The following is a 27256-nucleotide window of genomic DNA, read 5'->3' as shown; positions in this document are numbered from 1 at the left end:
CAGAAATACCTGGCATGTCCCGGCATGGCCCTGAAATACCTGGCATGTCCTGGCATGGCACAGAAATACCTGGCATGACCCTGCATGGCCCAGAAATACCTGGCATGACCCTGCATGGCCCAGAAATACCTGGCATGTCCATGAATGGCCCAGAAAGCTGTCATTTCTGGTAACAGGACTAAAGGAGCACGAGCATGACAACGGCGTGGAGAGCGTATTTTAGGTGAACACACAAGGAAGGGGACTTGGGCAGTGCTGGAAAAGGAAAATAAATACTCTGAGAACTTCCCCTTCTTTTGTTGCGTGGGGGGGTTATGTGGGTGGGGCTAGCCAGTGAGCAGAGGGTGCGGCGCCCACAATCCAGGTCACGCAACACCTCATCTCTTCAAGGAACACAAGCCTGGTGATTTGCATAAAAGCAAAGAGCATTTTGGGAACAAGGATGCCCAGATTATTTCACATTTGAAATATGCATGTGTTAGTGATTCAGCAAGAAACCCTCCTGAGCAAGTAACGCAGGTTGGGGTCCCTGCTCTTTCCAGTTTTCCCAATACTCACCCTAACAAAAAAAAGTCTGCATAAGCCTGGGAGTGGGTACCTTCCCAAAGAACAGGTCAATGGGCCGTGTTCGTTCTTGCAGAGGGGCGCCTATGGACTCTTTTTTTAACACGAACATGTGTTTCAAAATGGCGCCTGACGTCAGGAAACATCTTGGCGTCCATTGGAGGTGTTCACACGTTCCCCTCTAGAGGGCGCCCTAAACTGCACGGCTTTTAACACCATTTTCCAGAACAGTGTGCGACAAAATACACCAGTTCAACATTAATTTAAACAGAATTCTGGTGGGAGATGGGGCTACCCCCCGCCCCGAATACCCATTTTGCTTAGGGCTTGCCTGGGCCAATTCAGAATAACATGTGCTTCCCCCTCCCCACCAGTTTATAAATGCACCAGCTGCCGGTCCCACAAACACAAGTTCCATCAGACACGAGGGTTTCTCTCTTGCACCCACCCTTGCAGTGCACGTCAGATCTGTGCAATGCAGCAGCCGGGAATGCCATTTAATGGAGATGGCTCTACATTCTTATTCCGGAACTTTGTGGCTCACTTGATGGTCCATGGTCCATTTTCGGTGCCTTCTGTTTACTTTATGGAAAATAATAAACATTTAATTTCAAGAAACTAATACAATCCCACGCCTTTGTGTTGCCACCATAGTCATAATGAACCGCGTGGTGCTCCTTGCTGCTACAAATAGATGATGATATGGTAGGTTATTTATAACGCTCTTAGTACCCAGAGGTTCCTAAGTGCGGACCGGGGATCGAACCTGTGTTGCTCTGTGTCGTCTTGTCGGCGAGCACGTTGCCCCTGAGCTATCCTCCCGAGACATCGGATCATAGGGTCTTAAGATTACTTCTGGACAGTTTGAACATGTTGAGCTTGCAAGTATTATTGATCCGGCCTAGTTCCTGTTGTGTATTCTGGTGTCTCACGGTGTGTCCTGTGCTGGCTGTTGCCCTTTCTTTTGTCATTGGTCAGGACTGGTAGCCCCGCCTGCTCTCGGGCAACAAAGGCTTGGAACCGGTATCTGTGTTAATGCACGCGAGTAAAGGATTGTTCAGTCTCTGTGCATGTCTTAGGAACTGTGTCCATGTTGGTAATCTCCTGAGGTGTGCTGCAGAGAACGGAAGTAGGGCAGATGCTATAATTAGCCTTCCTTTGGGTGGGGGCGCCTTGTAGGCAGCGGGGGCCGGCGACGATGCTTCATCAAACGCCCGAGAGGGACCATTTTTTTCATCCTTGTTTCTACAAACATGGAGCAGGCAGAATTCCCGGGCGGAGGAGTGGGGGCACGGAGTGAATATGTGCAGGCTGTTACTGCAGCCCTAGGGCTGCGCAGCTCCCGCTCTAGAATACTGCTAGAGTGCGCCCCCGTTTGGCTTCTAACCTGGATGCCGTTAGCTGTGGCTGTGGGACATTGTCAGGTGTCACGGGCCACTCCTTGTCTTCTATGGATGCCATTAGCTGTGGCTGTGGGACATTGTCAGGTGTCACGGGCCACTCCTTGTCTTCTATGGATGCCATTAGCTGTGGCTGTGGGGCATTGTCAGGTGTCACGGGCCACTCCTTGTCTTCTATGGATGCCATTAGCTGTGGCTGTGGGACATTGTCAGGTGTCACGGGACACTCCTTATCTTCTATGGATGCCATTAGCTGTGGCTGTGGGCCATTGTCAGGTGTCACGGGCCACTCCTTATCTTCTATGGATGCCATTAGCTGTGGCTGTGGGCCATTGTCAGGTGTCACGGGCCACTCCTTATCTTCTATGGATGCCATTAGCTGTGGCTGTGGGCCATTGTCAGGTGTCACGGGCCACTCCTTATCGTCTATGGATGCCATTAGCTGTGGCTGTGGGGCATTGTCAGGTGTCACGGGCCACTCCTTATCTTCTATGGATGCCATTAGCTGTGGCTGTGGGGCATTGTCAGGTGTCACGGGCCACTCCTTATCTTCTATGGATGCCATTAGCTGTGGCTGTGGGGCATTGTCAGGTGTCACGGGCCACTCCTTATCTTCTATGGATGCCATTAGCTGTGGCTGTGGGGCATTGTCAGGTGTCACGGGCCACTCCTTATCTTCTATGGATGCCATTAGCTGTGGCTGTGGGACATTGTCAGGTGTCACGGGCCACTCCTTATCTTCTATGGATGCCGTTAGCTGTGGCTGTGGGACATTGTCAGGTGTCACGGGCCACTCCCTATCTTCTATGGATGCCATTAGCTGTGGCTGTGGGACATTGTCAGGTGTCACGGGCCACTCCTTATCTTCTATGGATGCCATTAGCTGTGGCTGTGGGACATTGTCAGGTGTCATGGGCCACTCTCGCTGAGATGGAGGTATCTTCTTTCTTCTCAGAGCCAACGCCAGTGATTGTAATTCACCATAGTGTGCTCTTCCCGCAAACACTATTGTGCCACGCCGACACTGACCACGTTCTTTATATGTCGGACTGCCAATGTCCTTCTCTGGCGCACATGCCCCGAAAGCGCCCTGCTGTGTTTTGACAATCTCTGACATGCATTTGCCTGACACTACCCCTTGCACTGGCATTTGGTTCACTGCCCCGTCTAAGGTGCACACTGCACAGTCACCCGTGCATCTGAAATCCAGTTTATTTCTCGCCCCTTTGTCCGGGCATGTCTTCCCCCATTCTGTCAGGACCCCGTTTGAGTGTGTCAGAATGTGGATGGTACTCTTAGTAGTGTCCGTCACCATAGCCATTGGGAATATCTGTACCCTGCCTGTTTCTCCCGCAGGTACCTATTTACCAAAGCTTTCATTGCACCATTTTTTTCCAGAATGTCCTCCCTCCCTTGTGTTGCACACAGTTGCCTCCTCCAGTACCTTGGCAGCCAGTGTCTCCTCCCTCTTCCTCTTCCTCCCCTTTCTCAGAAATACATAGAGCCACCCCCACAGCGGTCTGCGTCTCCCACAGACACTGGTGCTAGCACCTCACAATCCTGCCCCTCTGTGTGTTCTCCCTCTTCCCACTCCTTGTATTCCTTCGCCAGCACTGCTTTACTCACTGTCAGCCATGCGTCATCAGCTGCATTCAGAATGTCTGACCACCCCTGGGCGGACCTTAACTTTTCCTCACATCCACCTTCTCTTCCACCATCCTCATTATCTCGTCTGGCAACAGCCGCCATATTGTGGCCCTCATGAAAGTTTGTATAAGCCTTGCTGCACAGTCTGAGGGTCTCTGATCCCTCCCTATCCTCATTACCTTTGTGATATCTTTGTGCTTTGCATGTAGTTCAGCACTCTCCCCTGTCCCTTGCCTGCGATACCCTTTGTAACTGCTGTTCCTGGGCAACCCCCACCTCCTTATTCCTTTGTACTGACTGGGGGGCTACATCCCAATTGTCCACCATGCTCCTCAACCTCTCCAGCACTGCTGTTGACCCCGATATATATGACAGATCTGCCCCCTCCTCTTGCCTGGCCGGTGGACTGGCATCTGCCATATTGTAATTGTAATCTGTAACTGTAATCTGTAACTGTAATCTGTAACTAATCTGTAACTGTAATCTGTAACTAATCTGTAACTGGTATCTGTCCTACTGCAAGTTAACTCAGGCTTCCAACCTCACACTCCTACCCTGTGCCCTTTACTGCATCGACCCTACACCGTCCCTCCGCGACAGGTGCTCTGAACGTTTCACAGGTGCCTAAGAATGCACTGACCTGATTGCAGTCCTGTAGTTGCCCTTGCAGCCTTGTACTCCATCGCTGCAGCACTCTGAGGCCCTGTCTCTGTATTATTCCTAGAGTCCCTGAAGACTCCAGTCCCCTAGTCAAGCGCGCAACAGGTACAGCGGAAAACACTTTTTTCACTTACCCGTTGTATTGTTGTAAATCCCAGTCATGCAGGTCAGGAAGGGGAGCTTCCGGCAATCGGCACCATCTGTTAAAGGCTCGTCCTGCTCCCCCACACCACCTCAGGCACAGCAGGCGATCGGCACTTGGACACAAATAATACACAGGAGACCAGAAGTAAACCAGACCCCTCCTATGCACACCAGTGCATAGGAAGGCTGCATTCTACTCTGCCCCTCCCAGGCCTGGCTAATCCTTATGTGCAACACTTGTGTATAGGCGCGTTACAAATGCCATATCATATCATATGTACAATGGAGTAGCTAAATCTATTCTGCACCCATAAAACAGCACGTAAAATGCATGTTTGATAGCAAACAGGTCATTTTGCCAAACAGGGGGAGGAAAGTACATTTGGCAACTGCAGGCTGTTTCTGCGAGGCAGGCTCTGGCAGCCTTGGGATTTGAGCCAGCAGCTTCATCACTATGCACGTCTCAGGAGGGGCTCTTCAGGCCCAGCAGTCTGAGGCATCACTGCATTCCACAGCACTGTGCTCTGCAACATCGCTTGCCATGGGTGTTCAGCTGTTAGGCCAGTCTCTTAGGAAAGTCTTTAGGCCAGTCCATTTGCATCAGATGTACCTCAAATAAACGAAAGGAAAGTGCAGTATCAGAGAGGTAACAGAGATTTCCTCCACTTCCTCCCCAAACTTGGAATTTGACGCTGCAGGAAATTGGTGGTAAAGTGATGGTAATTGAATTCATAAGAATTGGCCAACACACGTCCATCATGCCTACACGCTGCACCCTCTGCCATGCTAGTCCATAAGGTAGAGCGCAGGAGGTGTGAAAGTGTGGCAGGAGTCTATACACATTATAGAGCTCTAGGCCGGGAGCTTTCAACTATCAGGTGCATCTCCCCTCGAGCTTCGCCCTTGTCTATCAAGTACCACTTGGACCCTCTCAGTGGAGTATCGCCCCATAGCTGACAGATTCCCATACACAGCTCTATATATTATTTGTAAGGTTCCTCGATTGGTTGAACGACCTTGCACTGAGATCTGAGTGCCAAGTTGCAGGTCACAAGTCTGCATCCTGGATGAGCCGGGAAGGCATTGACCCGTCTAAGGGTGATATAACGAGGGCATTGCATGAGCTCAGCCCCTGCTAGGGGTCAGGGGGTCGCGTAAGCCCTAGACATCTCTCCTTGACTTCCCCAGCGGGCACAGGGTGGATAGCCCACTTCATCAGTGGAAAATCTAAAGCAATTAGTGGCAGGAGGCGGGGAGGAGGGCATAGATCTTCATCCTAGGTAATCACCTGTAGACCCAAGACTAGCGTGCCCCTTCACTGCCCCTGGTGCAAGGGTTGGCCTGGGACATTAAATCGTCTCGGGGACCAATGAAAAAGAGGCCCACCATTGCAAATGGCAGTTCATCCCTTTCATGACCGACTGTTTGAGCAGTACCCAAGGGGGAGGTTTTTGAATACATTTGGTGCAAACTGTGCATTTGAAAGAATATTTATTCAGTAACACAGGTCTCGGGAGGATAGCTCAGGGCCAATTCTGGCTCCCAGTAAAGCGGAGGATATTATTTAAAGTGCTGGCATTGGTCTTTAAGTGCATTCATGGACTAGCACCAGCCTACTTGACTTCAAAAATTATAATCCATCCCCCAACTTAATCACTTCGATCTATGGGACAGAACCTTTGGGTAGTCCCTCTTGTCAAGAAATCTACATGAGGCGAAAGACGTTTCTCCTCTTTTGGTCCTCGATCCTAGAACCATTGGAACTGCAATGGATTGAGTCTCTTCCAATGTTTAGAACGCGAATAAAAGCTTTTCTCTTTATATAACTGTTCTATCACCTCTTCAGATATTGAGCTACAGTTTAACGAAGTCCATGTTTGACTACTAAAGTTACATCTGCCCCTAGATACATTAGGAATTCTAAAATCAAATCAACACTTGGAAGCAAGATGATGCAGAGCAACACAGGTTCGATCCCCGGGTCTGCACTTACAAACCTCTGGGTATTAAGCACGTTATAAATAACCAATTATTTTTAAAAAAATGATTAAAAAACGACTAGCCGCATGGTGAAGTAACTTATCAAACTGGCCCACATGGCCAAATAGAAGCCCACTTTGACCCCAAAAACTGTCCCACACTAGCATTTTCTTTTTTTGGTTTGGGCATTGCCCGATTGCCTTATAGGCCAGTCCGAGCCTGAGTGGAGGAGCAGGTGGGGGGGGGCATGCCTACAGCCCCCAGACCTGGAGCAGGTGGCGGACAAGAGCAATTGTACAGGAAGCGAGACTACCTAGTCCAGGCCCCAGCTATGCATGATCCAGGCTTTCAGTGCCTTAGTCAGGCCAAAGAACAATTTAGGATGTTCTGTGTCACACATACATGATCCTCACGTTTACACTTACATGCTAACTGCAGTTTGGGAAACCTCCTGCCATGTCTGATGGTTTGTGTGTTGCTCACAAGTCCCACAATCACTTCTAGGCGATCCTAGTTTTGCCTGCCAGGCAGTGATAGGGGTGTAACTGTGACTCGGGCGGGGGACAGAGAGGGAAGGAAAGGAGCAACGTGCAAGACATTTTCCAAGGGTTACAGTTATGCTGATTGGGAGCCAATTGAGGTGAAATAGATTTCAGTTTAGCTGTGGAGAAGTGTGGTTTAACTCCATAAAGAACAGTTTAGAATGCTGAAAATGGTTCCAAAAAGTAGTGGAGCTGTTAACAGTAAAAAATAAAACGAGTGGAACACCGCTCCCGACCGTTCCTGCTCACTTCGGCCACTGCCGCCAAGTAAAATAAGTCCTAGCTATGTAGAGAATCTACCCAGGATCACAGAATGGTCAAGTGGCGATGCCATGGTTTGAACCCATGCTTTCTAGGCTTTTGACCATTGGAGTACACTTCCTCACATCTTCAGTTTCACTGCAGCCTGATATTTCTCTTTTGAGAACTAAACTATTACTCTGCTCCATATTTCATGTTGAGGAGGGGAGCAAAGATAATGAACGCTCACTGGTCCTCCCTCCAGTCAACCCGAGCGACCCAAATAGTCTGGAGGAAGAGCTGGGGGACTAAAGCCCGCTGTATTAACATTGCTGCTATGTTACATCGTGTCTTTTTCAAAAATATACACAAATACAAATCAAGTTGCTCCACGTTGACTTGACATGTTCTGCACGATCTGCCATTCGGTATTCATGCACAGTGCTTGTAGTGTTGCGTTTTCGAGATATATACAGGATTACACTGCAACGAAAGCCTAAATGGCTGAACTGACTGGGCATCTCACACCTGACCTGGCATCTTTAAATGTCTGTAACTGCACGTGTGGGCAATGCTGCTGGGCCGCCCAAAGCGGTTACCATACAGCAGACCGAAGAGAGGGGCAGCTCCTTCCCCCATGGTTGACCATCTCCTCATCACAGTCGGAGACATGCAGTCTCCCCCACTACAAAGACAGGGAAGGGTGAGGTGTGAGCAATCACCTCACTCTTCCACAAAACAACAGGGTGGTAAGCACCCAGAGGAAACCAGCAGTCAGGCAGGGAGAACACAATGCCTGCTTCCCCCCGATACTGCCGGCCTGGGGGTTGGCCTTCAGCCCCCACAGCCACACTTCTAAGACCCAGGGCTACCCCTGGGTCTTATAAAAAGAGCTGCACAGCTCTCACAAAATACAAACTGTTTGTCGACCCTGAACAGGGACCCAAACAGTCAGGAAGTTCACTGTTAACTCAGTGTCTTCCATCTCTCTCTTCTTTCCTTCGAAGTTTACTTTTGACAAAGTATCTTCCCATGGCGTCCTCCGTACCTTGGGCATGCCGTGTCAAGTTCGTTGCAGCCGCAGCGTCTTGTTCTAGACGCTGCGTCTGCAACGAATATCTTGTTAGCATCTGGCTAACATTACGCATCTGGGGCAGGCAGCTAGCTAAGATGGAACTCTTGATTTGGTGTGACAACATGGCTGTGTTAGGCATCATAAACAGAAGAACGACCAAATGCCATTTAGTGCTAAAAGTCCTAAGAGCCATTACTGCAGTCACACTGCAAGAAAACATTGTAGTAAAAGCCAAACACATCATCGGAACGGATAATAACATTGCAGATGCCTTATCTCGCTTTCAGTGGACAAGATTCCGGGAACTAGCGCCACACGCCCAAGAAATGATGACGTTAATACCAGCGGAATGCTGGGAAATAATGGGGATCTCAAAGAATATACGTCAAAGCCAACGCCAGAGAGCCAAGGCCGGGATGTACAACAAGAACCAGGCGCCTCAAAAACGGGTGCCAGCACCATGTGGCCCACAGAGATCACGAACCCTGGCACAGATGGCAGAGAAAGCACTGGCAAACACCACCACAGCTCAATACAGTAAGGGCCTACAAACAGTCTTTAGAGCAACACATTTAAACCACGTTGAATTAATAAAAATAAAAGATAGAGATATTTTTAAAATGGGCCCATGAGCAGGGTTTTAAGAGCGATTGGACAAGAATACAACTAATAGCAATATCCTATTACTCCAAACTGCGGGGGGACACAGATCCCACCCAAAGTGTTCTGATCTCCTATGCCATGAAGGGCTGGGGCAAACTAGAGGGACCCCAAGTAGACTCCCACCGCCCACTCGATTTTGACAAATTAATAAAGATAACAAGCCAGCTGACCATATGAAATCTGTTTATTTAAAACAGCATTTTTTTCTGGCTTACTTTGGGGCTTTCCGAATAGGAGAGCTCATCGCCTCAAGCACCAAAGCCAACAATGGCTTGGGTATCATGGAAACCAGGGCTAGACAGGACAGTGTCAGTATAGACATACATCTGTCCAAAACAGGGGCCAAGAGAACCATCAACATTTGCTGCATCGACGATGCAACAAACTGCCCGGTGTGCATCACCAACCTTTATTACGCACAAAGGCCCAAAGTAGGGGGGATGTTCCGAATCCACAGGGATACCTCAGCACTAAGCCGCTACCAATTTAAAGGGGTACTAGCAAAGCCATCAGCAAAGCAGGGTGGGACCCTAAGGATTTTGGCACCCACTCTTGTAGCTTTTAGAATTGGGTCCGCAACTTCAGCTTGGCTTGGGGGGCAGATCGGCCCCCAGCAGTTAAAAAACATTGGGGCTGGAAGTCAGACTGTTACAGAAGATATATCAGACCAGAACTAATATAGATTCCCCCCCCCCTTTTTTTCCCTTTCCACCCAACAGAAACAACAGACCGGTGGAGGGCCCCACTCCGATCAGCATGGATAATCAGCCATTTCTTCGTTTTCAGGACAGGGCTACGGGCAGAAGAAACCAAGGAGTGCCCACCATTCAGAAACACTATTGCATCCTGGTGGGGATACAGAGGCCTCCTTTGGGCAGACATACATGATAAGCTACAGAACTGGTCGCATACAGGGATCCGCCGGAATTCCTGATCATACACCTAGGGAGCAATGACCTGGTGTCCACAGGAGGACGAAGCCTACTCGAAGAAATGTGCACCTCATTAGCTGGTATCTCACACAATTGGAGATACAGAACTCTATTTCTCAGCCATCCTGCCTAGAAGAAAATGGCAGGCGGCCAGCTGCTATAAATCAGTGGCGATCTCCAGAAGTAAACTGAACAGAGGGATAGAAAAATTCTGTACGGCCAGAGGACTGGGGTTCATAAAACACCCAGCCATCACATTAGGAGACCCCAAACTTTTCCTCAAGGACGGCGCACATCTATCAGGACATGGCATGGAACATTTCTTCCGGGAAATGTCTGCCACGCTAGCCAGCAGGGGCTGCAAATACCCTACTTTTGGGGGAACACAGACAGCCGATAACCTGCCCGTGTGTGGCGGCACGGGCCAGGGGGGTTACCTCAGGACCCGGTTCCCAAAAGTATAATACCATAAGGATATGCGATTATTGTTATTGTTTCCATAACCATGTCTGTAACAATAAAATCCTATGGCCTTTTATTGCCAACACTTGTAACAATGTGTGGTCCACCTTACTTTACGGGGAGAGTAGGGTCGGTTTATTGTTACTGCATGCATATGGGTCCAGCAGTTATGTGTTATACCTGTGTGATATGGTTGCATGCTCATAGTCATTGTCTTATACTGTCTGCAGCGGACCCGCTTGTGACTATGTATGATGTGAACGCAAGTTGCAGTTCCCTCAAATAAAATCACAAACAGAGGTTATGGAAATGATATAGTGCCTTTCGAATAAAGAAAAAAAAGACCCCAACATGCCCTCCTGTGTCAGCTGGAGGCCTCAATAAGCGATAGACCATAGAAAAAAGTCAGTGAAATGAAGTGCAAGCAGTAATAGGCGCTATTATAGCTCCAAGGCGGCCGGCATGGGTCCGCGCCCCGCAGTTTTCCTGGGGTGAGGAGTAGAACACTGTAGCCCCCGCTCAGTCGGCACCACATCCAGCGATGCCCACCTAAATCGAGGAAAGCACTGGATGGCGTGTTTTGTGCGGTCGCCTGGTTATAGCGGCGTGAGGCGCTCGGTGTGCGGAATGAACGCTAAACAGAACTGTGCCAGAGGACCCATGGCACCTATATGGGCTGAGTAGTGTGGGCTCGCTTTGCTCTTCTTACCAGATCCCTACCTAAATAATAAATCACAGACCAATTATGTTCATGGAAAAGTTGTAGGCCGTAGGCATTTTATTTTCTTACGGAAAATACAAAACAACAAAAATCAATGCACGCCATATGCTTTTGGGCACCTTGTGTCCAGACCCGAAGTTGCCCAAGGCTCCTCCTGAGTCCTTGTTATACCTGGGCCTTCGTTCCTGGGCACATGCCGCCTACGACATGCTTTGGACCGTGTACCGAAAGAGTACTCGGCGTTCCCACTTCTGCCTGCTCCTTCTTTTCTTGGACCGTGTACCGAAAGAGTACTCGGCGTTCCCACTTCTGCTTGCTCCTTCTTTTTTGGACCGTGTACCGAAAGAGTACTCGGCCTTCCCACTTCTGCCTGCTCCTTCTTTTCTTGGACCGTGTACCGAAAGAGTACTCGGCGTTCCCACTTCTGCTTGCTCCTTCTTTTTTGGACCGTGTACCGAAAGAGTACTCGGCGTTCCCACTTCTGCTTGCTCCTTCTTTTTTGGACCGTGTACCGAAAGAGTACTCGGCGTACCGGCTCCTGCCTGCTCCCTTCTTCTTCCGTTATTCTTGTAGGGTGGGCTGGGTGACAAACGTTTTTCCTTCCCCTTATCTAGGCACTAAGAGCCTACCCGAGAGAGGTGAGCTCTGTACCTGGTTTGTGCCGCCTCTCCTTTTCCTGGCTTACTTATAGACCCCAGGCCTTTTGTTCCTTCCTGGGGGCCGGGTTTCCCCCGGCCCCTTGCTGTTATATTTTGCACCTTCCCCAGGTGCTGTTTCCTGCCCTTTCCTGGGCTTTTGTTTCTTGTGGCGCCGTTCGGACGCCCCTCCCTACTGCTTTCGCGCCGTTTGCCCCCACCCTGCGCCTAAACTCCCAGACCCTCTATAGTCCCGCATTTCATGCGGCCCGGGACCTGGGTCATAGGGTGAGTAGTGTGGGCTCGCTTTGCTCCTCTTACCAGATCCCCACCTAAGTAATAAATCACAGACAACTTATGTGTATGGAAAAGTTGTAGGCCGTAAGCATTTTATTTTCTTACAGAAAATACAACATAACAAAATAAATACACTGCCATATGCTTTTGGGCACCTTGTGTCCAGTCCCGAAGTTGCCCAAGGCTCCTCCTGAGTCCTTGTTATCCCTGGGCCTTTGTTCCTGGGCACATGCCGCCACACCTGAGCGGGTGTTATTCGCGCCCGTTCAGGTCCCCCCCAAAAGCACCCTACCTACAACCCCGTTCCTGCAGTGCCCTAAAAATGTTGTTGGAAAAAAAAAAACATCCCCTTCCTTGATAGGTGTACCCCATCCTGGTGAAACATATCCGGATTGCTCCGGTGTAAGCCATGTTTTATGAAGTGCAGACCTGTGTTCCTGCAGTACTTTTCTGCTGATTTTATTTAGTTTCGTTCTGGCTATTTCGATTGCGTGCCCCCTCTGTGCCCCATACCAGACCCTTCTTGGTATTATTTCCAACTTGAAAATCTCGGTTTTCCACCAACTGTGGGCTATGCTATGTAGCGACTCGCAAATGTTCCTCTGTAATTTACCCCTATTTGTGCTCACCAGGTCGTTCCCCTCGAGGTATATAACCAGGTACTCGGGGGGGGTCCCTGAAACCTATCAGGTCCGACAGTCTGTCGTGAATGTCCTCCCAGTGCATCCCTGGGAGGCCCCACCAGGATGTAATTGTGTTTTTGAAATGTAGTCCTTGCTTCACTTCCTCCAGCCACCTGCCTGCCCGGGTCACGAAAGAGTGCCCCACTATCCATGCCGATTTGTAGGGTCCAGCCTCTATGGAAACGGGGGAGATAAGCATTTATATCAGTTCCTCCCTTATGTATTTTTTAAAGCATTGCGACTTCCATCCCCCAATCCCTTTCACTCCCTTTGCTCCCAGGCCCCCACCCATGCAGAGGTTGCTGCCCCTATCAAGAATGAGTGTGTTCCAAATTCAGCTGGATCCCATCCTGCTTTTGCCACCGCCTGTTTTGATACCGCCTGAAACTGGTACCTGCTGAGTGCGCTGCCGTCCTTATGTATTAATAGCTCCCCGTCGACCTCTGGTCGGAGATCTAGGAATTCTTGGGTGATGCATCTGGGACAGTGGTCCTTCTCTCTGATGCAATTGAGGTCTATTGCTCTCCCCCCCCCGTTTGGTCTGTTTTAGATTTTTTTAGCATTATAGACATCCCCTTGTTTCCCATACTAATATTCCTAATTGCCAGGCCGTCTCCTGCCACCGTATTACTGTCCACCAGCTCCCCTACCCTGAAAGCCCCGTAATATGCCAGCGCAAATGCTGCCCTGAACAGCGCGGTTTCGTACGTGCTGCTGCATGTGTCTCGTAACACTTTTAACAGAATTATCAACTTCCCAAAGTTCACCGGCCTTCTGCTATCTGGTTTCTTCCCCTCTAATTTAGCCCATCCTCTCATAGCATATTTTATTCTAGCGCTGTTGGTTGGGTCCGGTATGCCCACCACTTTTGTGGTATATGACACCGCCGCTAGGTGCGCTGCCGCCCAGCTTTTCTTTTTCCATTTGGCAAATGCCCCTTCGAGAAATTCACACATTTTTTCGGTTTAAATTTTTTCCACCTCTTGCACACCTGTTTCCACCAACACATCTTTTACATGCTTTTCGTACTGCTTACCCGTTTTGTACGTTAGGGCGTTCCTGGTCAGTTTGTCAATGACCCGTTCCGTTCTCCGTGCTTCTCCCACTTCTTTAGAGTCGACCTTGAAGCCAAACGTGCTTTCCTTTCCAGTGCCTCCAACGGGACCCATGCCTTCCGCGGCATGGGCGTTCTTTCCTTGTCGGCCTCCGGTCTCAGCTCCCTGAATCTCTCCCACTGAAAGCGAGAGATTGCATCAGCCACCACGTTTGCTTCCCCAGCGATGTGCCTCGCTCTTATGCATGTATTAATTTTTAGGCTTTCCAGAGTGATTGCCCGCATTAATTCCAACACTATTATGCATGACGCACTTCCTTTATTTAACACGTGCACCACAGCCATGTTATCCGACCATACTGCCAACTCCTTGTTTCCTAGCTCTCCTCCCCATGCGCATAACACGACCCATATTGGGAAGAGCTCCAGCAGCGTTATGTTTTTTGTCCATTCCGCCACCTGCCATGTTTTTGGCCATTTGCCTGCACAGCACTGTCTCCCCAGTATTGCGCCAAATCCAGGGCCACCTGCTGCATCGGTGAACAACACCCTTTTCCCTTCCTCATTTACAGGTGAGCGCCATATCACTGACCCATTGAAGTACCTCAGGAATTCTGCCCACACTTCCAGATCTCTCTTGATTCCTCCCCCTAGCCTGACTCTGTGGTGCCCCATTGTAGCCCATCTTGTTTTTAGCTCAATGGTTCTCTGGAACACCCTCCCCTGTGGTATGACTCTTCCTGCGAAGTTCAGCTTTCCTGCCAGCGCTTGCAATTCTCTCACTGTCACTTTGTTTCTTCCTTGTAGTTCCTTTATTGTCTGCAGCAGATCCGTCACCTTGTCCTCCGGGATCCGACACCTTCTTTTGATTGAGTCAATTTCTATTCCTAGGAATTGGATAGTCTGCGTTGGGCCCATCGTTTTCTCCCCCACCAGCGGAAAACCCCACTCGCTCGTTATCTCCACAAATGTATCCAGTGTTACCTTTGGGCCCTATGAATAAAAAGTCGTCCAGGTAATGTACCATCATGGCCTCCCTCATCTCTTCTGTGACCGCCCACTGCAAAAATGAACTTAAGCTCTCAAAATATGCACATGAGATGGGGCACCCATAGGGAGACATTTGTCGATGAAGTATTCCCCCGCCCACTGCATACACAACCACCTCTGAGATCTGCTGTTGACTGGCAACAGCCGGAATGCAGATTTAATGTCTGCTTTCGCCATCCATGCCCCTTTTCCTGCTTTCCTGACTAGTTCTACTGCCTCCTTGAAGTCTCTGGTTCCTGTCTCCCCTCTGGTGTCTGTCTCCCCTATCATGTCTGTCTCCTCCCCTCTGGTGTCTGTCTCACCTCCGGTGGCTGTCTCACCTCTGGTGTCTGTCTCGCCTCTGGTGTCTGTCTCACCTCCGGTGCCTGCCTCGCCTCTGCTGTCCATTTCGTTCCCTGGTGTTTGTCTCGCCCCCTGGTGTCTGTCTCGGCTCTGGTGTCTGCCTCCCCACCGGTGTCTGCCTCACCTTTGGTTCCTGTGTCGCCCCTGATGCCTGTCTATCCTGGTGTCTGTCTCAGCCCCTGGTGTCTGCCTCGCCTCTGGTGTCTGTCTCTCCCCTGGTGTTTGTCTCGCCTCTTCTGTCTATATCGCCCCCTGGTGTTTGTCTCTCCCCTGGTGCCTGTCTCTTCCCTGGTGTCTGCTTTCACCTCTTGTGTCTTTCTCTCCCTTGGTGTCTGTCTCTCCCCTGGTGTCTGTTTCACCTATGGTGTCTGTCTCGCCTCTGGTGTCTGTCTTGGCTCTGGTGTCTGCCTCGCCCCCCGGTGTCTGCCTCAACTCTGGTGCCTGTCTCGCCCCTGGTGCCTGTCTCGCCTCTGCTGTCTGTCTCGCCTCTGGTGTCTGTCTCAGCCCCTGGTATCTTCCTCGCCTCTGGTGTCTGTCTCTCCCCTGGTGTCTGTTTCGCCTCTGCTGTCTATCTCGCCCCTTGGTGTCTGTCTCTCCCCTGGTGTCTGTCTCGCCCCTGGTGTCTGTCTCGCCCCTGGCGCCTGTCTCGCCTCTGGTGTCTGTCTCGCCCCTGGTGTCTGTCTCGCCCCTGGTGTCTGTCTCGCCCCTGGTGCCTGTCTCCCCTCTGGTGCCTGTCTCGCCCCCTGGTGCCTGTCTCGCCTCTGCTGTCTATCTCGCCCTCTGGTGTTTGTCTGGCCCCCTGGTGTCTGTCTAGATTCTGGTGTCTGTCTCAGCCCCTGGTGCCTGCCTCGCCTCTGGTGTCCGTCTCTCCCCTGGTGTCTGTCTCGCCCTCTGGTGTTTGTCTCTCCCCCTGGTGTCTGCCTCGCCCCGCGGTGTCTGTCTCGCCCTCTAGTGTCTGTCTCGCACGTTGGTGTCTGCCTCGCCCAGCGGTGTCTGTCTCGCCCCCTGGTGTCTGTCTCTCTCCTGGTGTATGTTTCACCTCTGGTGTCGGTCTCGCCCCTGGTGTTTGTCTCGCCCCCTGGTGTCTGTCTCGGCTCTGGTGTCTGCCTCCCCGCCGGTGTCTGCCTCACCTCTGGTGCCTGTGTCGCTCCTGATGCCTGTCTCGCCTCTGGTGTCTGTCTCAGCCCCTGGTGTCTGCCTCGCCTCTGGTGTCCGTCTCTCCCCTGGTGTCTGTCTCGCCCCTGATGTCTGTCTCGCCTCTGGTGCCTGTTTCGCCCCTGGTGTTTGTCTCGCCCCCTGGTGTTTGTCTCGCCCCCTCGTGTCCGTCTCTCTCCTGGTGTCTGCTTCACCTCTGGTGTCTGTCTCTCCCCTGGTGTCTGTCTCGCCCCTGGTGTCTGTCTCGCCCCTGGTGCCTGTCTCGCCTGTGTCTGGAAGGGTTGAGATCTGCTGTGCATCCGCTCAGTCGCCTCCTCTGCCCGTCATGCTTTATTTAACAGGCAGCTGCTCTGCAGCTTAAATGCTCTCGCATCCGTGCCTCTTTTATGCGCCGTGGTGATATGGGCATCAGGTGGGGTCGGTGGGGCCCAGACGGGCTGGGATGGGGCTGGTGTTGGGGGAGGGAAGTGGTTCACATGGCAGTGCTGCAGCTCTTCACAGGACCCCGCCTTCCAGACACACGCCTGCCCCTAATCGTAGCTCAGTCTTACCCTTTGGGGCAACAGTCAATGCTCGAAAGAGAATGTGATGGAGTCCAGTGCTTTACGTAGGATGGGGAATTCAGCGCGGTCTCTAACAGGGGGTCATAGGCTGAATAGTGATTGGACTTCCTGGCCCAAACAATGCACTGTGAAACCCTGCCCCCTCAGCCTGGTCTCAGGAGGTATTGCTGGCATACAGTCTGAATATATGAAATACATTTCTCTGGGGTTGCTAAATTAATCACTTTCTCACTCAGTATATCTACAATTCATTCAGTCAGCAAATCACCCCTCTCTGTGAATAAATCACCTACGAGAAAGCGGAGTGTGACAAATAGCACCAATGTAGGTACATGGCAATTTGCATAAAATCAAAGTCCATCTCGGCAGCATATGACTGACCATACAAGTGTATATTTAAAATATGCATGCGATGGTGATTCAAGCTTGCGACCCTTCTGAGCATACAATTCCCACTAGCCTCCCACCCCATCGGTGAAATATTTGCAAACCGCAAGCCATATGACCTCTTTGCACAGTGTCAGTTTATGGATGCGAGGATTTGGCTGGTCGGCTTGAGGGATGCTTCGCTGAGGCCATAGTTTGCATAGCACGGGTTCCAGACTGAGAATGCGTGCACAGGAGCACGTGTGCTGCTGCTTCTAGATGACAGTTTTTGGAACCTGTCAGGACGCCGCCCGGGCCCACTTAAGGCCCCACTGAAATCTCCGCGCCCAAGGCTTCTGCATCAGCACCTACTTTAAGTGGGCTCAGCTATGCCGGGCTGCTCTCTGGGAACTGCAAGACCATCTCACTCTTTCCTTTACACACAGCAACACTTGAAAATAAAATATCTCATGACTTATGACCTGAGCAGTGACCCCTGGCCCACCCCGCAAAACACCTCAATTATGAGACTTTGGGGTGGTGCTTGAGGATTAACTAGCCTCCGACCTTTATTCCTGGATTGAGGCAAAAGGCAGTTTGTGTCCCACAGAGAGGTGCTGCCTAGGCGTAATAGCAGCGTCTTCGGGAGCAGTGTGTTAAGCTCGCATAAGGGGACGCTCCCTCAGTCCAGGTTTAACCCTCTGCTCGCCCCGTTTCCACCACTGGCTTGACCTCAGCCGCTTCACTCTGCATTCTAGTAAGTGTGACCCCCTCACCCATCGCCCTCGTCACAGTCCTTGCACAGTGATGTGGGGCCACCTCCCTGTGCAAACCTGTGACGAGGAAGACTAGCACTTGGAGTGATGTGATATGATAAGTCATTTATAACGCGCATGTACACAAGTGTTTCTCGGCGCGACAAGACAAGGGAGGGAAGACAGAGGGAGGACAAGACAAACGATCCTACTAGGCCTTGTGCCATTCCGATCATGCAAGTGCGAGAACGAGAAGTGTAAGGGGAACAAGGGACTGTAGGGTTACAGTTACAGCCCCTAAGTGCGTGGTGGGCCCGGAGTCAGTGCAAGGGTGACTGATCAAGAGAGAGCCTGGTACTGTAAGGAAGGCATGGTATCAAACAGTAAGACAGGCACAAGTGACCACAGTTCAAGGGTGTTTATTGGACTTCAGTTGGGTTTGAAAAAAAGCTTTTCTAATCCTAAATCTACAGATGACCATCAGATGACAGATGATCAGCTATGACCATCAAATAATAATAACCCAGTCCTAGTGGTGTCTTGTCAAAGCAAAAGGGCCTAAACTAAAACTGTTACTGTGTGGAGCTGTTTTTACTGAGGAGCTGCAGCAACGTTTATTTTGGTGCCGGAGTGCCTGTCTCTTTAATTGTTAAGACTGCCTTTATAATCCGATTTCCGGCGCCGAGTTCGGAGCTGAGTTCAGTCAGCCCCAGATTCTGTTACTGTGTGGAGCTGTTTTTACTGAGGAGCTGCAGCAACGTTTACTTTGGTGCTGGAGTGCCTGTATCTTTAATTGTTAAGACTGCCTTTATAATCCGATTTCCGGCGCTGGATGGATTCACAGCCCGCTGCCATGGCGGTCGGTCCCCAAACTCGTGACAGACTTCTCCAGCTTCAGCGATCACTGCCAAAGCCTGCAAAGCTCACAAAGCATAAGGTAAGCACATTGCGTCTTACTGACAGTGAGCTGATATCATGTGCACCGATTTTTTGAAAAGCTGGCGGTGGGTGTTAGTTGCATACCGTCTTTGGCCGACATGGCTGCAACTGTGCTTTCCCTATACGTAGAAAACCCAACTGAGTTTGTGTGAGCGGTTAGCACGACCCACTCTAAGCAGGCATACCCGCAACTTAAAGACATTGGGCCTCATTACGAGTCCGGCGGTAACCGCGGCGGTAAAACCGCCTGGTTACCGCCGGACTCGTATTACCATTCCGGCTCTGTGACTCTTGGAAATACCAGGGCATTACGACCCTGGTGTCCCGGGAATTCCGGAGGCGGAATTCGGTTAATCCCATTCCCATTGAGTCCCATGGGACTCAATGGGAATGGGGAAGTGGACACACTGGCGCCATCTCGTGATGGTGCTGGTGTTTCCTCGTCCGCCTGCAGGCGGCAGGTGTTCAACCCGCCAGGTCAGACCTGGCAGGAAGATCACCTCCCGCCTGCAGGACTCGGGATCGGGCGGTCCGGAATTAACAGTGGCGGCGGGTTTACCGCCTCTGTTAATTCCGGACCACCCGACCTGTAATGAGGCCCATTGACTCGGAACAACATTTGGCAGCTTTACTTCCGAATGTGAGGAGATCGCCTTTGTCTTCGATATATTTGGATGCGTCCGAGGTTCCCTTCGCCTTTAACATAACTGACTCAGATCTCTTACAAATGCCGCTAGCCATGGTCGCCAACGCAGTCACTAATGATGTTTCTTTTGGCGGTACTCTCGCTGGCGCAGCACAACCTTTGACTGAAAGGTCGACTCAAGTGGCCACAAGTCTCGGGTGCTTGCCTAATTCGGTGTGCAGCATTAAATCCATTCTGGTGCCATCCGTAAAGTCTGCATCTGCGATCTCAATTGCACACAAGGTCGGAGAAGCAAATGTTGAGACCCCAGCTGATAAAGAAACACACTATGATTTATCACGAGACAAAACCAGCGTGTCTAACATGTTGCTCTCCCCTTTTACGGGTCTTTATGTAGCCGCACGTAAAGCCCGGCTAACTGAACGGCTGAAAGCCGATTTCGTTGAAATGAGGGAACGGCTTAACACAAGTTTTGTCCAAAAACATGCAAACGTGCCTGAAAATGGACGTCAACTGAGCTCAACAAAGAAGGATCCGAATAGGCCCAACAGAAAAAAATCCTACGGCAACAGAATGTCTCCAGCGCCGGCTCCTATACATCTAGATGCGTCAGAGATCACCAACGACGTTGTCAACATCGAAAAGGAGCTTGGACATGTGGCGGACTCTTCAAAGACGTCATGTGAAAACACTGACCATCGTTCTCACTACGCCTCACGTGCTTCTGACAAGATTCCAGAAGACACTTCAAACAGAAAAGGAAACATATCAATAGCTGCTGGGCTTCAGATTCACAATAACGTGCTTGCAGCCACATCAATAGCGCTGCTACCCTTCATGCAGCGCTATGAATCACTGAATGAGGCTGTACGAGACCAAAGTGCTTTACTGGTGATGGCAAACAACAAGCTATTAGCGCTGGAAAAACACAATGAACATTTAGGACACAGACTTGACTATGAAGCAGTGGCCTCATGGCAATGGCAGTCGCGCTTGAACGAGATAACCAAGCAGGAAATGCATGATAAAGGTGAGCTTAGTGACGCTGTTCTTGAGTGTGTCAAGGGGATAAGACACAACGCACCTGTGCATCCATTTTGTTGCTCCAAGAGTAACTTCTGTCCCTGCATTTCCGAGAACTTAGAAAAGCCAACTGGAGCTCACGCTAATCCATCAAGAAATGCAAATGGCCCTCAAAGCGCTCTTGGTAGTAATGTTATACCTGTGGTTTGTGCAGCAATTGCCCCGGACAGCGAAGGCCCATTAGACGTAACAAAGGCTCAAATAAGTGACACATTGAAGCCCTGAACCGGAATCCGTTGTGGTTCAACCAACTGTGAAATCTGTAGTGGGCATGCATGAACAGCCCATCGAAGTAGATTCATCGCAGAAACACCCAAACGCGGATGTCCAACCGGAGTCTGTTTTAAAGACCTCTGGTATCCAACTACAGGACAACGTTGTTGGTGCTCCTAAAGTTTCATTTGGAATATTTTCAGGAACAGCTAAATCTATAAAATCGGCCACATTATCTGGTGCTGCAGAGTGTGGGAAACAAGTCAAACTGAAGAAAAAGGCCAAAGCAGGGCCGCCAAACAAACGTGCACGTTCCAACGAAGCCAAGAAGTTCATCCGAAATTTGACAACGCCTCCGCGGCTTGCACCTGCCACTAAAAGCAGATCAGATGTCGGGTTCGTACATCTGAAACGGAAAATGCCATCACAAATGGCAGCTGATGCCAGCACAGCAAATCTTGCAAAGAGATCACGAGAGGTCTCCGAGATGTCTGTTGACTCAAGTGTCCACTCCTCAACAGATTTGTGTAACCTTTCAACTTACTCAATAGAGGACAAGGATGCTGTCCTGTCTTCTGAAGGTATCATTGAGGCTATGATCGATAATATCCAAGACAAAGTCCAGAAGTCCATCCCTGACAACTCAACACACCAGGTTGGGCTGCAAAATGGCAGAAGAAAAGAAACAAAAACTGTAACTGCGGCTCTAACCGGACATGAAAATGTTCCACAAAAGAAAATTTGGATAAGAACGGACAATATTGTGTCAAAGTTAAACCCGAAACACACTTCTGCCCAAAAATATAACCTCATTCAACGTGGTCCCGAGGTTGGTAAGTCTTCACTCGGGCCCACTATCTCTCGTACGTGGAAAGTTGAGCTAGAAAACATCTAGGAGGAAAAGAACGGGGTAAACTTGAATCGTTCTAATGTCATGAACTTGCTCCACACACTTCCGGCGCTTTTTAATATAAGATCTAATGACATAGCCATAGTTGAATATAAAACAGAATTAAGATCTGATTGGGTAATTTTACATTTGAAATCCAAGGCCTTGGTAAAACCATTAATGGATGCCAAAGAAGAGTTATTGTTTTTCGGATTCGATCTGGTCTGGAATGATGATCATCTAACTTCTCAGGGTTCGGACGCATTGAACCACCAGAATGTATCCACCTTTGAGCAGAAAAAAGACACATTGTGGAAGCATTTAAAACAAAATTCAAATGTCCCGGCAGACTTAAAGTCGAAGCCATCAGGGCCACACAGTGTCCATGCAAATGTTTGGTCGCAAAGAAGTAATAACCAGCTCATTTCCTTTCGACACAGTTATTAACATCTTGGGATACAAGAGGCTTTGTCCATCTGTTTCAAGAAGCCAGCCCATTGGAGACTACAAACTTGATAATCTGTTTGCAAGAATCATGGTTGCGTGAAATCCCAAGTTGTGATGGTTATACAGTCCTTTTAAATGTAGTAGGAAAAAACGTATTTGGTCGGCCCTTCTCAGGTCTAATCACGATGATTAAGAACTCTTGTGGTTGGGAGGTGCTAAATTCATTAAATCCGAACTTGTTTGTTCAAGTCTCAATTTTACGAAGTGTTGATTCTGGCGCTGCAAAGAAAAAACAACTCATGATCATAAACACATACTGGAATCCAGCAATGATTGGTGACGCTGTTTATTTGACATCGATAACTGCTCAGATTGATGATTGTCTTCAAGCTTTCGAAGATCCATTCATATTAGTATGTGGAGACTTGAATTATTCCTGGTTTGATAATTCAACTGAGAGACCATTGGCCGACGACTCTAAAATTCCTAGTGAATGGGCAGATCGTGGTAAAAAATGGGAATATGAACTTGCTCTACGCCAATGCGCAATGCTAAATGGCTGTACAAAGGGAGATATCCCCGCCGCCGACACCAGGCATCGTGGCGACCTGAAAAAGACTCTCGATTATATATGGGTATGAAAAAATCTACACTGATTCATTACTGGATTAACAACCAGGAAGACGCAAAAAAGCGATCATGACACTTTGGTGTTATACTGGGACTGGTTGTTTACTAAAACTCCTTTACGTTTTGAAACAGATTTAAACATCAACAGTGGCATGCACAGACTTCGGTTAAATAGTAAACAAATCAAGACGTTGACCGCCGAGTTCACAAAACAAGATCTAACGACCACCCAGTCTGATTACGTTCCATTGCTTATGCTGTTCACAAATAGTTTGCATAAGAACAAGGTTGCAGCTGTTAATCACAATCATCAGTGCAGCTCTGAAGTATGGGAAGCAAAAAAAACTGCTACAAAAAGATCTACGAATTATAAGGAAAAGCAAAGACGCTAATAAAAATTTCCTACTGAAGAAGCGTTGTCTACATTATCGCAACTGGATCAGATCATTTAACTCAATTCGTGAGCAAAATCAAGGCGAAACAATGTTACGTCTGATCATACAAAAAGACAGTAGAAACATATGGGAGATCTTTAACACCGGCCATAAAAGCAAGTTTTTGCGCTATCTAACGGAGTAAATGCAGCAAAACGGGTGAAACATTTTACAGCGGTCTTTGACTCACATGGACACGATGAAAGTTCTATCTCAGAGTCGAATTTAAGCAATTGGAATGTCACTGAAACAGTAAATGACATAGAAAAAGTAAGACAAGTTCTGAAAAACTCAAGGGCTGCCAGCCCCGATGGAATCTCAAACATGATGCTAAAAACCAATAAAGAAGAGTGGGCACTATTCAACAAAATCTTATTAGAGAGGATAGCGGCTACAAAAGTAATTCCTGGAAAAGTGTGGTGGTAGTGCCAGTGTTCAAAAAAGGCAATCGAGAGGACCCGTCAAACTTCCGCCCAATAGCGCTATTGAATACGATGGGTAAAATGTTTGCAACTTTTCTTCAACAAAAGCTCGCAACATGGGCTGAGGATTCGAATTTAGTGAACATAAGGCAAACCGGCTTTACAAAAGGTGTTGGAGTAGAGTTAAATTTGATTCTACTAAATTTGGCCAAACTCGACGCCCTAAAACGCAAGAAACGGTTATTTCTTGCGTTTGTAGATTTAAAACAGGCGTTTGATAGTGTCAACCGGCAGCGCCTTTGGACTAAATTGAAAAACTGGAGTTGTCCAGAAGAACTGATCCAACCATTGATGTCCTTGTACTCAAAAACAACGATCTGTGTACGGCTGAATGCTCAAGTGAGCTAATTTATGAAATAAAAACGCTCAGAGGGGTAAAACAGGGCTGCCTGTTGGCAGTACTGTTGTTTAAACTCTTTCGATCTTCCTGTAGCTCTACATGAAGCTAAGGCTTTCCCGCCAAAGGTCAACGGTCAGCCGCTAATTTGTGTCATCTATGCCGAGGACGTGGTTCTACTCGACTCTACAGAAATTGGGCTCCAAAGACTATTGTCAGCATTACAAAATTATTTGGACACACATTTTTTGGCAAAAAATGTGAAAAAATCTAAAATAATTGCCTTGGGCCCAAAAACTCGACAAAGAAAGAAAATCTTCAAGTGGAGGGTAAACAACGAGGTAGTATCACAGACTGACAGCATTTGTTACCTCTGCGTAATATTTAATACCTCAATACGGTGGAGTTGGATGCACGATGTGTCATCTCGAATGTGGATGTTTGCGCTTCAAGCTGCCAAACTTCACAGAATGTATGGTAAGTTTACACTGTTACCGGTAAAAACTTTCTATCTTCAAAAAGTGATCCCTGCCATATCCTTTGGAAGTGAAGACGGCTGGAACATCGATGCTGGCTTTTGGTCCCAATTTGAGGCGAAATTTTGGCGCAAGGTGCTTAATCTGCCACAAAATGTTCCGGTCGTTGCGCTTCGTCATGAACTTTTTTTGGTTTCCATGTATACTACAGTGCTCTGGAAATCAATTTCTGCTTTGCGCAAAATGCCCTCGACCCCCGGAACAAAGCCTTACCTGATTTTAAATGCAAAGAGTAAAGACTTATCTGCAACCCTTTTGAACATTTGGGAAAAAAAACTGCTGTTGCTATTAAGTGAAGCTGGTGTATCCATGTTACAAGTTGTACAAATGCCACAAATTGCTAATAAATAGCTCTGGCAGTGGAGCTGGATTCTGAGCATTGAGAATCGAGGGAAGTTGGCCACTGCAATTGATTTGGGCACTTCAACACACAAAATGGACGAACTTCCGAAATATTTGTCCAGATTTCCCACAATATACCATCGTGATCAATTCATACGATTTCGTCTGAACCTCTATAGAACAAACGAAGTGCTGATGAGGCAAAAAGATCCAAACACAAAGTCAAATCAATGTCGATTTTGTTTGAATGCCGTGGAATCCCTAAAGCACTTGGCGACTGAGTGCTCTAGGGTCGTGAGTCAACACTCTTTGCATTTGGGTCAGTTTGCTCCGAAAAATGACAATATGGCTGAATGGTGGAGTTATCTTTTGTCTGGAATTAACGTTCAATTAACTTGTGCAATTATTAACTTCATGGACATGATCATATCAAATGAACAACAGCCTTAAGTGCCAGAAGGGTTTTCTTTTTTTCATCTGTTTAAAACAGGTGATGACAAAAAAAGTTTGTTTTCTTTTTCTAAACTATTGTCAATAAAAAAAAAAAAATAAAAAAAAAAATATTGCCAAAATTTACCTTTAAACATAAAGTGGGAAACATTGTTATGCAAAAGAAAAGTCTTTAGGAAATGATATGTCAGGATATTCAAGCAGTTGGCTTCCCTTCCCCACGTTTTCAGCACGGGACAAGGTGGCACACTCGAGCTTAGCACAGTCTCTTGCTTCTCTAGCACGAGGATGCAGTTCAAAACCTCAACATCAGGGCTTCCTGTGCCAAAGTCTCTTTGCCATTCAAAGTCTCTTATTTCAGAGGGCCTGATGCAACACGACAAACATTAAAGTTCATTTCATCTTAGGATTTCACATATACAACTTCTCGGGTGATTTACAGTTCACCCCGGGTCCCCCTCCGCCAGGCTCATCCCCACTTTAACACAAAACCCTCAATTGGCCTCCCTCCGCCGGGCTCAGACCAAATTGCTCTACTTCATCAAAATCAAAGACTTTCGACTGCAAGCAGGATTTAGCTTGACTCGTCGCAGGACCACTTTGATTCACAATTACTCGTTCTCTTCTTGATATAACCTTTTTCTCAGTTCACTTTTGCCACCTCTCAGCTGGATACCTTACAGAGACCTTCGATTGAGCACCCAAGTGGTGCCAGACCACTCTGTCAAAGGTATTGTATCTTGTTTTTAAAGGTCAATCACTCATCAGCTGTTCTATTTTACTTGCGTTTCTCATCACACACATTTTAACAACGTTTGTTCCAGTGCTCGCCATGCAATGTTGTTGCTTGCAACCTTGGCTTCAACACAGACCGGTTTGTATCGGTCTCGCCAACTCACCGGCTGTGTTGATTCACTGATGCTGCTTTGGTCCTGGAGCCAAGGACGGTACCACAGCGGCTGGTGATTCTCCCCACCTTGAATATTGATGCGGGAGAGCTCCGGGTATCTCCGAAACACAATACAGGATTCTTCAGCCTCCGACCAGAGGAAGATATGCCCCCGAGGGCAATTTCAGCAACCCCTGATGATGCCTTTTTTAGGGGAAGGGGGTCCCAGAGGCGGATTCTGCTCCCCCCTCCCCCACTGTTGCAACAGATGCCCTACTACAACCTCCCTCAATGGAGGGCCCAAAACCGCAGCAGGAGACAGAGGAGGGTTTAAAAGAAATCCAGATTTGCAACTGACCCAGGCAGAAAACAGCCTTCTCACCAAATGTAACACTCACCTGGTTCCCACGGGGGCGCTGGTCTAGTCTGGATTGCTGTGGCCTCTTCTAGCATGATGCGCAGGACCCGGAACACCGATTGGACAGGACCTCCAAATCGTGCTTGCCTGGCCCGTAGGAATATCCTTCTGCAGATGAGAAAGGGGATTAACAGTCTGCAGAATAGTGTGCTAGCTCCCCCCTTTCCCCCTTCGTTCCTCTCTAACTTCCTCCAAACCCCGGTTTAAGCTCACCTTATGGTTTGGAAGGATGAACTCTCCATCCTGCTTCTGGTGCAGGGGCGCGCGTTCGTCCAGTTACTTCACTGGTTTTCAGAATGGCGCTGGCAAAATCCACTTGACTTTCCTGAGCGATGCGCCGTAAGTATGAAAGTTCAAAGTTCAAGTGAGGCCCCCTTTATGTTGTCTTTCTAACCTTTGATCTGTCCTTTATTTCAGGTGCAGAATGAAGGCGATGCGTCGAGGGGTTAAACTGCTGAGGTGAGTAGTTATGAGGGCGATCCCTCTAAATGTCCTTATCATTCCCCAGAAATGTCTCTTGTCCTTTCCCCATAGGGGCCGGGGTACGGTACCTGCCAACGGGGCGGCGCCGACCCGAAATGTGGAAGAAAA

At 48.8% G+C, this 27256-nt stretch overlaps 1 protein-coding gene across 6 annotated transcripts in view; it reads left to right on the top strand.

The window, feature by feature from the left end:
- The window catches only part of DPYSL5 (dihydropyrimidinase like 5), a 531970-nt gene that overhangs the window by 267312 nt on the left and 237402 nt on the right, over positions 1-27256 (top strand). The window contains exon 1 of one of the 6 annotated variants that reach the window (XM_069605554.1): positions 18677-18867. The exons of the other annotated variants lie outside the window; for them this stretch is intronic. Coding sequence (XP_069461655.1) covers positions 18763-18867 — 105 coding nt within the window. The 5' untranslated portion in view covers positions 18677-18762. Of the gene's footprint in view, positions 1-18676; positions 18868-27256 lie in introns of those variants that run through there. 6 annotated transcript variants of the gene reach the window in all.

This window comes from Ambystoma mexicanum, chromosome 4p, assembly GCF_040938575.1.
Source record: "Ambystoma mexicanum isolate Mex_15411 chromosome 4p, UKY_AmexF1_1, whole genome shotgun sequence".
NCBI lineage: Eukaryota > Metazoa > Chordata > Amphibia > Caudata > Ambystomatidae > Ambystoma > Ambystoma mexicanum.
The sequence above is the reverse complement of the archived record's forward strand: the minus strand, read 5'-3'. Positions and strand labels throughout refer to the sequence as shown.